Source organism: Lontra canadensis, unplaced genomic scaffold, assembly GCF_010015895.1.
Source record: "Lontra canadensis isolate GAN:19392208 unplaced genomic scaffold, GSC_riverotter_1.0 scaffold1, whole genome shotgun sequence".
NCBI classification, from domain to species: domain Eukaryota; kingdom Metazoa; phylum Chordata; class Mammalia; order Carnivora; family Mustelidae; genus Lontra; species Lontra canadensis.
The window spans coordinates 10487934-10499538 of NW_022630995.1; the positions used below are offsets into that span (position 1 = coordinate 10487934).

The 11605-nt window shown below is 41.0% G+C and overlaps 1 protein-coding gene across 2 annotated transcripts in view; it reads right to left on the bottom strand.

Annotated features, from left to right (window-relative positions):
* The window catches only part of SLC4A4 (solute carrier family 4 member 4), a 266399-nt gene that overhangs the window by 130788 nt on the left and 124006 nt on the right, over positions 1 to 11605 (bottom strand). For both annotated transcript variants that reach the window (XM_032843239.1, XM_032843305.1), the window contains exon 7: positions 3134 to 3193. In XM_032843239.1, the coding sequence (XP_032699130.1) occupies positions 3134 to 3193 (60 nt within the window). The remainder of the gene's footprint in view (positions 1 to 3133; positions 3194 to 11605) is intronic.

Genomic DNA, 11605 nt, shown 5'->3' on the forward strand with positions numbered 1-11605 from the left:
CATCCTAGAATATATGGGGAAGAGGTAACTGGCACAATAAAATTTTTCTCTCCCAAAGGAATAAAGTAAAAGACAGATCAGCCCCATATTTAATTCAGATAAAATTTTCTGAATTCTAGGAAGAAATCTCTTCCCCAGTTTGTATCACAGACTTAAATACATATACCCATCCAGTATAATGCTTTTGTAGGCAAGTTAATTCTACCAAGTTTATAGATGCATGGCTTTTTAACTAGAGAAGGCTGCAGAGATACCTTCCCCAGAATAAGGCTGAAAAATCAGATAAATGGAAGGTTGACAAGAACGTGGGAGGATGAGTGCAGCTATATAGTAAAACAAACATAATTCCTCACGGTAACAAGGCCATTTTATCTGCATTCCCTCAAAATGACACCCTTGTCCCTGAAGGACCATGTTTTCAGCAGAAAGGGGAAAAAAAAAAACCTTAAATGCTTTACTTCTGACTCTCACCCTACCTATTAATATCTAAAAAGCAGAATCTGTGTACAGTCTTCCCTCTCCTACCCCCAAAAGAAAGATCCTAAACATAGGGTTTCTTCTGTTCTTTCTGCCCCACAATCTCCAGCTGCCACTGGGAGAGAGGGGCTGCAGAGGGAACAATCAAATGAAGACAAAACAAAAATTAGCATCACAGGGTTAATGACTTCAAGAGAAAATTACAGTTTAAGGGGAAATGTTTCATGTGCATTCTCCTCTGCACACATACCAGACAAGATGGCTAATAAAAAAAACACAGACTGCTCTTTTAAAAACAAAAAGTGCAAGGGATGAGAGGTGAGAGGGTGGGATCATCAGAGGTAATGAAGGCAACTGAGGGTCAAAAGTGAACAGCTCAACCGACAGGGATGCAGAGTGCTTTTCTTGGGTGGAAGGAGAGAGGACGCGACCTGCCACCCCCACCACGTGCCCCACCCCACCGCAGCCCCTGAGCTGAACAGGCCTCTGCTCTCCGTGCCCCGTGGGCCTCAGAGCTGGGGCTTCGGGCTTCGGCCTTCCACTTCTCTGTCCTCACCCACCTCTGCAGTTCCTTTCACCCAGAGCAAGACGGAAGAGCCAGGACTCTTGTCCAAGCACAGAGCACTGGCTCTAAACTTGGGGTCCCTGGTCGGACTCCAGGGAGTCCACGGGCACTTTGAAATTATATGCAAGTTTTTGTGCCTACACACTGACTGTGCATTTCTCTGGTGAAAGCATCCATGATTTCATCACAGACCAAATGGGCTGCTGACGTGGAAAATGCATTAGACAGCCTTTAACCTGAAAAGGTACATAATGAAGGCCAAAACTGCTATCCTCTGAGGTTTAGGCCTCTGTGTACAGAGCTCATACTGAAAGCTTTTTGCGGTCCAAAGAATGGGGAATTTGTACGAGGAAAAGAGATACTCAGAGCGCCACAAGGGGGGAAAGGAAGAGCATCCTTCTACGCGAGACGCACATCACTGGCGAGAACATGTTCCCTAGATGATTCTTGCAGAATCTGGGAAACTGAAGGGGACCCAGAAGGGGCCGATTCTGGCCCTCCTGAGACCCAGAGAAGCTACATATTCATTCAAGGTCACACTCCTGCCAGAGCCACAGGGGAACAAGAGATGCCCTCCCCCAAGCCCCCTGCTTCTGTTCCCCGACTCCACCAGGACAGAAAATAATTACAAGAATCACCCACTAAAATGCTGTTTTTGAGAAGCGGCTGAGTGAACGCTGTTAAATATAGCAGTACTTTCCACTTAGCACATCCACTGTGGTGACAAAAATCAGCCTGCTGAATGAGCAAGCAGACCCGTCTGGGTGGGGCGTTCGTATCTGACCGCTTGGAGCCCGGCAAGCGACTGTCAATAAAAAGTCCATCTGCAGAGACAACAGAGGTAAAGCACCCCATCTACGGACTTCCAGATGACAGCGAGCCGTTCTCTGAGAATTCAACACTGTCAGCTGGGAAACATTTAAACCAGGTCCTTCCAGGGCTGAGATGTACAAGGGACCATATGGCCCCAGCAGAACACTTCAAACAGGCAGCTGTATGGCTATAATTAAATCTGTAGTAGTCATGCTATTATTTATTTAGCAGATTTTTTTTTAACGTACCCTCCACTGAGGTCTCTGAGAACAGGCACCAAATTAGAACAATAGAAAATATGGAAGAAGTAGATAAAGAGAATCAAGGGGAGAATAAAATTCTGGCAGAAAAGCACACAACAGCTACACAAAGTTTCCTTGAGAGTTTCTCCGTTTTCACCTGGTGAGCTCTGACTGAGCACCAGTAAATCATGTCCACGTTTCTGACATGAATATTGAGGTTCACTCGCTCCCTTGTTCCCTAGTTTCAGAGCTACGTTCTACCTCTTTTTTTTTTTTTTTGAGTTTTCCATTTTTGAATCCCCATGTGCCATTCATTTGACATTCACCAAAACATAAAATCCTAAAAGAACTCAAAGACTGTCTAACCCAATTTCCCACCCAGTGACTTTGGTCCTAACATATAGTCATTTGCTTCTTGTTGAACATATAGTAAAAGCATTCAATTCAAGAATCACCTCAAATGTCACTGCTGGCCACTCCCCAACGCTGGCAGAATTCAGACTCCCTTCTCTCTGCTAAGATATCTACCACCCTACATTATTTATGGGTTTATCTCACAGTCTGTAATTAGAACCCCTACAAGGCAGAGACTGTGTCCTATTCCTTTTTGTAGTCCTGAAGCCTAATACAGTGCTTTGTGTAAGGAGGACTTCATAAAAGCTTCATAAATTAGTGATAAAGCTCTATTTCCTATCTAATTCCTCTTTCTATTAAAATAAAAACTACCTCCACGAAACATGTACCCACTATTATATTTTATGCCCATGGCAACAGAGAGTCAATCTACTCTCTTTCACTCTAAAGTAACCTTCACGACTTTCCTACCCGTCAACACTTCTCCTGTCCCAGAGTTCTGGAAAAGTTACTTCAATTATTCCCGTTAGCTTAGCGCCCAGGAACCTCACCACCCTACTTACCATAACTACATCCCCTCCACTGTTTTTGAGTAATGGGCACCTTTGAAAAATGTAATTCTGATGAAAGCCATAAACTTTCTATCCAAATAAGGCAGGATTTTTCATACGTTCTTACTCACTTCATGTTTTGAAATTACATAATTTACCTTCACTCCTGTTAAATTCCTTGTGGTTTCAGCCTGTCAGCACCATTCTCTATCTTCAGTCTGGGATTTAAAATGTAGATAGCTAACCTTACCAATTTTGTGTCCTCTGAGAATCTGAAAAGCGTGCATCAAGTGTTAATCCAAATTGCTAATATATTTGTTGGGGTAGTACAAGCTAAAAAAAAAAAAATGCCAAGACATTCCATATTTACATTGGTTATGAATGCAAATACTTAGTATAAAACCCCTATGATGGTCGCACAGCCCTCAGCCATCGAAGTGCTTACCTCATCACAAACTCTAAGGACGCTTACTACACTCGAGTGGCCGCTCAGAAAAGACATGTGGTCAAAAATACATTTAAGTTCTTCTATTCCACATACATAGCAATGATTTAGATCACAGGCTAGCAAACTTTTTCTTTGAAAGGTCAACTAGTAAATATTTCAGGCTTTGCAGGAAGCATACATGCCCTGTCACATATTCTATTTTTAAAACTCTAACTCTTCTTAGCTTCACCATTTTGGGGCCACCGGCAGTCTCTGACCCACGGGCTCTAGTTTGCCAGACATTATCTCTTCAATTCTGAAGCAAACCGCCTATCGGTGAAGATGAGCATTTGACCAAAAATTAAAATAAGCAATTACTCGATGACGGTTGTAATAGGTGTCATGATAGAAAAAGCATAATGCGCAATAAGACCCTATAGCCACGGTCTCTAACCTCGACCAGAGAATCACCAGAAACTTCCCTGAAGACATGACAAGTACAGAGGAATGAGTGAGCACCAGTCGTCCGGGCAAGAAGAGCATTTCAGTCAGAAGAAACAGCAGAGGCAAAGGCCCTAAAGCAGGGGCAGACTCACACCTTAATGGACCTAGAAGAACATTTGTGTGGTTGGAGTACAGTCAGTGAGGGAGAGAACCCTGAAAAATGCCTTTGGCTAGAGAACTTAGGCAGGATGGTGCCAGGCTATAAAGGCCGTGCTAAGGATTCTGGATTCATCAAGAAGGCAATGGGCAGCCACCAAACGGCTTTCAGCCATGAGTGACGCTCACAGCACTCTCCTTCAGTGCAAAGCCTGCCTTTGTATTTTCTAGGTACCTTCATAGTGCTTCGTCGTTGTCTACGTTCTCAGATCTAAAAACCATACTGGTTTGTGTGAATGCGAAGTAAGTCCTAACATAACTGCTAATGGCTGGCAAGGAGCTTGTTACTTTCAGGAAAAAGAGGGAAAAGAGAAAATGCCACCTCTATAAAATTTCACTTGTATGCTCCTCTGGGAACTATTAAAAAAAAAGAGAGAGAGAGAGATTCATTCTACCTTAGGATCTATTTTAACAAAAATTAAAAAATACCCCAGTGTTCTATTTTGCTACTTCCTCTTGAATCACTACAAAGTTAAAACTATATCGTTTCACTCATTGTACTCGCTCCACTTTCCGTGAGGACTTTGTTTCATAGTTTATCCTACTGCACTATTCACAGGGAGACAGAAGGCAGTGGGCAAGCACCTCATCTCTCTACCTGTTGTACTTCACATACATTATATTGTTTTATTCTCAAAAGAGCCTGAAAGGTAAGGTTCTACCCACCCCTAAGGCTCAGAGACATTAAGTAAATGCACAGGATCACTCAGCTATAAGGAAGAAAGCTAGTATTTGAACCGACATCTCTGGGATTATAAAACCCAGGTTTTGCTACTACTTCAAGCAACACACATTTCTTACTAGCCAGGACATTCTGGGCAGGGGGGACTACTCTAAGTCTTCTATCCCTTTGATTTAAATTCTTTTTCTCCAAGACCCTCCATATTGAGGTATTACGAACTGGGGATTTAGATCAAGAAGGCACAACTAAAATGAAGACAGTCTAACCCACAACACACGGTTTAGATCATGAAGGCACAGACTAGGGAACATATTAGCACAGGAGCATACAGTCCTTACTAGAACTTTCAAGAAAAAGGAGACTCTTCTAAAAGCCTTTCATTTTCATTTATTTGGGTTTTTATTTTAATAAAACCTACATGTTGTCCTACCTTAATACACCTTTTAAAGATGAAAAAACATAGGAATTTTTAGAAGTATAACTAGAAACCAAAATGTGACATGAATCCAGGCTTCTCAAAAGAATTTGCCACACTCTCCTGAGTTAGCAGGACGTCATGCGGGGTCCCACGAAGACATGGGGCACAGGAACAGCACTGCCACCACCCCCAAGAAAAATCCCTCCGTGGCACAGTTTTACAGAGGTTTTCATGATCCCCTGGTGACAACAGTTACTCTGTGAGAATCCTGCACTTAGAAAAAGAGTTTCATAACTATTTTAAGTCCTAGTGCAGTTATTATTTTTCTAAACAAGATCTCCCTCTCGGGCGCAGAGTCTGGGGATTCTTACTAGAGATCATACTTCAACAAGGCAATAAATTATGCACCAAGTTTTTCTTCATATAAAACCACAATATAACTTAGCAAACTCAACACCCAAAGAACAAATAATCCAATCAAGCAATGGGCAGAAGACATGAACAGACATTTCTGCAAAGAAGACATCCAGATGGCCAACAGACACATGAAAAAGTGCTCCAAATCACTCGGCATCAGGGAAATACAAATCAAAACCACAATGAGATATCACCTCACACCAGTCAGAATGGCTAAAATTAACAAGTCAGGAAATGACAGATGCTGGCGAGGATGCGGAGAAAGGGGAACCCTCCTACACTGTTGGTGGGAATGCAAGCGGGTGCAACCACTCTGGAAAACAGCATGGAGGTTCCTCAAAATGTTGAAAATAGAACTACCCTATGACCCAGCAATTGCACTACTGTGTATTTACCCTAAAGATACAAACGTAGTGATCCGAAGGGGCACGTGCACCCGAATGTTCATAGCAGCAACGTCTACAATAGCCAAACTATGGAAAGAACCTAGATGTCCATCAACAGATGAAAGGTTAAAGAAGATGTGGTATATATACACAATGGAATACTATGCAGCCATCAAAAGAAATGAAATCTTGCCATTTGCGACGACGTGGATGGAACTAGAGGGTATCATGCTTAGCGAAATAAGTCAATCGGAGAAAGACAACTATCATATGATCTCCCTGATATGAGGGAGAGGAGATGCAACATGGGGGGTTAAGGGGGTAGGAGAAGAGTAAATGAAACAAGATGGGATTGAGAGGGAGACAAACCATAAGTGACTCTTAATCTCATAAAACAAACTGAGGGTTGATGGAGGGATGGGGTTTGGGAGAGGGGGGTGGGGTTATGGACATTGGGGAGGGTATGTGCTATGGTGAGTGCTGTGAAGTGTGAAAACCTGGCGATTCACAGACCTGTACCCCTGGGGATAAAAATATATTATATGTTTATAAAAAATAAAATTAAAAAAAAAACACAATATAGAGCCACTTATTGAAATTTCTGGAATTCCCCTTGTTAATTTCTCAGGCTCACAAATAAGCTGATACTGAAATGGGCTTTACCCTGGTAAGTTTCGTTTGTGAGACAAGTAATGCAAACAAAACCACCAGGAGAAAAGATCAACGTTTCACTCTGACTGAAAGGTTTTTCAGAAACAAGTCATCCTAATACATGAGTTCTTTCTTCTTTTCAATAATATATTTGGCTCTTTACCATAATGCTGTCCTGGCAATCTAAATTACAGAAAAATGTATGAGCAAAACAGGGCTATAATAATGTATAGAACTTTAAATTCAATAATAAATCCCACTCAATGATAAATTCTTTCCTAATTTGATATGGGTTACCCTTAATGTCTTGCTAATTTCATACAAAGTGAAGTAGCTCATATCTAAAAGTAAAATGTTGAATAGTCCATAATTTAAATGTGTTATGCTTGGGAAAACTTAGCAATACCATGTCATCTTACAACAGAACATCTTTCTGTGCTGACAGCTGTCTTTTTCAAAATGTCCTTGTGCCACACTACACTTTGTTTTAAATAAAGGGCAAAAAAAAAGAAAAAAAAAAGATCTGGCGTTTTCTTTAAACTATGTCAATCAGCCAGTTAACTATGTTCCATTGAGCTTTCATTATGAGAAAAAAATGTGTATATGGATTGTAACAAATGAAAGAGCAAACTATATTTGAAAGGTTAGCATTTGCATGACTGTCCTAGCCAAAAAAAAAAAAAAAAGAAATTTTAAATGTACGAGACAGGCAAGCATGGGCATTTCAAGCAACTGGTTAACCTAATGAAACACTCTATCAGCGATCATAAGAAATACTCATTTTTCATGTCACCAAAAAGAAAAGAAATAATACTCTGAGAAGTCACCTTTCTCTGAGAAACTCTCATCCTCATTTTCTCAGCCTTTAAAAAGAAAAAGCTCTCAAGAAAGGGTAAGTGGCAGCTGATTCACCCTTGATTAACCATCATCATTTCCAACATCAACTAACTTACACAACCGCTGCCTCTCCTGCTCCCGCCGCCTCCCTTCCCCACACTCCATGAGGAAGATAAGACATACGTACATACCAAAAACAATAACAAGTGCATCCATGTGAAATGACATGTAGCAATGCCACGTGGTATCAGAAACCCAAGATAGAGTAATTAACGTGAGTCAGAATGTTCCGGGATGCATGCATGGAAAAAGCAGCACTTGACTTAGGTCCTAACATAATGGTAGGACTTGAAAAAGCAGAGAAGAGACATTTGGGTCCAATGGAAATGTGCATGCAGTAACGACAGCCACAAAAGGGCAATCAGGCACATCTCAGCAGCGCGCAGGCAGAGCAGTGGAGTGCAAAAGTTGAGTATGAAACCCCAAAGAGCCAAATTAGCAATGTAAATTTGAAAGGTGAAGAAAGAAATCTGAAATGAAATTGACTTCCATCCCACCAATCCCACTGCAAAACCAACCAAAAATTAGAACCAGTAGCGGATTTAAATAATGAAAATGACCGTGATAATGAACATGTGTATCCTATTTTAAAGTGTTCTAAGCATGTTCCTTTTCACACAGCAGCCCTGTGGAGGAGGCAGTTCAGACTGAATTACAACACCTGTATCATGAAACCGGAAACTGAGAGTCATAGCACTTAAGGTTTAACATGCTTGTTTAAGTCTTCAAAGCTGCTCCTAAGATGAACGTCATAAAAAAAAATTCAGTAATAATTGTTTGCCTCTTACCAAAAAAAAAGACAGAAGTTATAATGATGTGTACCTCTCGCACTTCATGGTCAAGGGGTGAATATACCTGTAGTGAGAATGAATACTGAACAGTGGGAAAGTCAAGGAGTCATGGGGTGTTTGAGCAACGCACAAGGAAGGATCTGTAAATGAAGGGAGTATCCACCATGGTCCATGGACAAATCAACTAGCTAACTAATCGACTTTTGCTAACTCTACAGGTTAACTCAAACAGTAAAAAAATTTGAAATCTTGTATTTCATGGGGGTGAAGGCAGGGTTGGGCCATTACTTCCAAAAATTTTTAAATCACAGTATTTTCCATTTATTGGATAAGCCAAATTGTTCACTTGTATGGTTAACCTACAGATAGTTACATTCCAATTTACTACCTTTTTCTCCAAAGAAGAGTATTACATTCAGCTAAAAACCTTATTTTCTGTTACTGATGTTCTCTACAATAGAACGATGCTCCTAGAGTCTCTTGTTTCCCTGTGACTGATGGTTCTGGCCCACACAGTTATCCTGTCTTTCTGGGGACTGCCACACTTTACTGTCAGCACCAACAGTTTATTCGGTCTCTCCAGCTAGTTAGAAACTCACAATCTAAGATTACATGTTATATTTTTATTCTATCGGCCTTCTCTCATTGACATCCCCCAACACCACTTAGGGTCTGGGCACACAACAAACTACTGGTTGAGCCTTTTAATCACTGTGGCAACAGAAATGTCTGGTTACCGTAGGACCCTTAAGAATTTTTTTTTTTACATTGTTGGTTTAGTTACTAGTAATTCTGGTGATTAGCCTACTCAGCATGGTGTGTGCCTCAAGGACAGACTGAACGGCAGTAACTATCAATTTGACACCTGTGCCTGGGGACCTAAAAAAAGACCGTAATCCAAACAAGCAGCATCCCTGTACTCATTCAGAGGATAGGCTGCAGGGCCAGAATGCAGCTCGACCACTTAGATGCTATTCAACTTTGGGGAAATTGCTTAATGTCTTTGTGCCTCAGCTTTGCCAATATGTAAAACAGGGTTGACAGTACCAACCCCAATGCATTAGTGTAAGTCAGTGTTTAACTATATTAGTTCTTGTTAATTATTATTCATAGAGGAACAGACTCAATACTATCAGGTGAGCCCCTGAATCAACAATAGTGCAGCTAATTTTGAAGTTCAAAATTATTACAATGGCTCCCTACACAACGACTCCGTTATTTTCTCGCCTTCCATATGTGGATGCACAGAACGCTGATTAGCCAATAATGTCAGTCTTGTGTAATTAACTACTGTCTTTCAGATTGTAGAAAAAAATTACTGCTGCTCTTTTATCATGGAGGCGGAGGGGAAAGAAAGGAGGGTTGTCTTCATTTGAGTTCAGTGCTAGGGAGTGAAACCAGACCACTAGTGGTCATACACGGAGAAATCAGGACGCTCTGCTGGTGATTGGTAAGGTCATGAGATTCTGTGGAGGCAGATACATCAACAGCCACTGGATCAATCAGACCAGCGAGCTACGAACAGTGGGGAGCCCTTCTCTTGCTGAAGAAGAGCAAGAAATGCCCCCTCCCATGGAATGGCCTCTTCATCAATCTACTGTGCAGCCATTCCCTGTTGAGAGGGAAATAAAGAAACAGCAAAATCTGCAAATACTCCCCAACATGTAAAGAATGGTTCGATGATTTCTTCATCAGTTATCCCAGATGACAACACTCCTTCAAAGTTCCTAATAAAGCACTTCCACGTAAGGTATGAACTTTTCACTGAAGTAACTTCATAGTCTGGATGTGAGTTCACTGAAAATTCTCATGGGGGTGGGGAGTCTGGGAGAGGAAGGAGATGCAGAGCCAAGCTGCAAATGTGTCAAACAGCGCTTCAAAGAGAATACTTGTCCGACTCTTCTTGCAATGTTCCTTTTTGTTCCAAATGCTGACCAAATGCTGACCATGGTCATGGCTGACCAAGCCATTCTCGGTTGCCAAGGAAATTCCCACAAAGCCTGAAGGCTTTCTTTGAGAGCTGGGGACAGCAACACCTTTTAGCAGAAGCAGTAAGAAACATAGGTGGCCAAGTTCACTGCCGCTGTGCCTTTCACCTCTTTACCTCAGGAGACAGGAGAAATAGCCAGCCCAGAGATCCAGTCAGACCGGGAGAAGAAACCCAGTTTTAGCCTCAATATTTTAAGCTTCTGAAAAAAGCCCCCAAAGTGATCTAGGAGGCAGATGCCAGTGACTGAGATTCTTTTCACTTTAGCAACTTGAGTCGCTAAGCGTTTACTGGAGTGAATCATAAAGAAGAAACTCAGATCTGATTGGCATACAGTAACCCCGCAGTGGAGGAGGATTTATTAAAGTGTTTTAAAAATCTAGGACACAAATTGGTATCAACTTTTGGGAAGGTAATTGGCAATACACAGTGAGCCAGCAATTCCACTTATAAAAATTTCTCCTCCAGAAATACTCACTAAAGAATGCAAAAAAAAAAAAAGTTACAGTAAGGTGTTTTCTTAAAAGCTTGACTAGTAATTGCAAAGAAAATAACTAAATATCTATAACAGAACATCATTTAGATAAAATAGGATTCTTGTGGACTACAGCCTTTGAAAAGAATAAGGTAGGTGTCTGTGGCATTGTTAGGTTTTTTGTTTTTGCTTTTTGTTTTTATAAACATATAATGTATTTTTATCCCCAGGAGTACAGGTCTGTGAATTGCATTGTTAGGTTTTAAAAAATCCAGCTGAAGAGCAATATGATCCTATTTGTATTTTATATAAATAAGTATAAAGATTTTTTATGCACAGAAAAAATCTAGAGGACTTTTCGTCAAACTGCTAATAGTGGTTATTTTGATTTGGCAATATTTGGCAATTCAGATTTGCTTTGTTTGAATTTTACAGCAATTCTGTATGCTTTGGAAATCAGAAAAAAGCTAAAGTTTAAAAGAAATACAGATAATAATAACACGTTACTATAGCAAGTTAAGAATGACTCCATGTATATACTTACAATGATTAGAAAGGGTTTTTGAGGGCACCTGGGTGGCTCAGCTGGCTGAGCGACTGCCCTGGGCTCTGGTCATGATCCCTGAGTCCCTGGGTCTAGTCTCACTTTGGACTCCCGGCTCCAGGGGGAGTCTGCTTCTCCCTCTGACCTTATCACCTCTCATGCTCTCTCTCACTCTCTCTCTTTCAGATAAATTTTTAAAAATTAAAAATCTTAAAAAAGAAAGGAAGAAAGAAAGGAAGGAAGGAAGGAAGGAAGGAAGGAAGGAAGG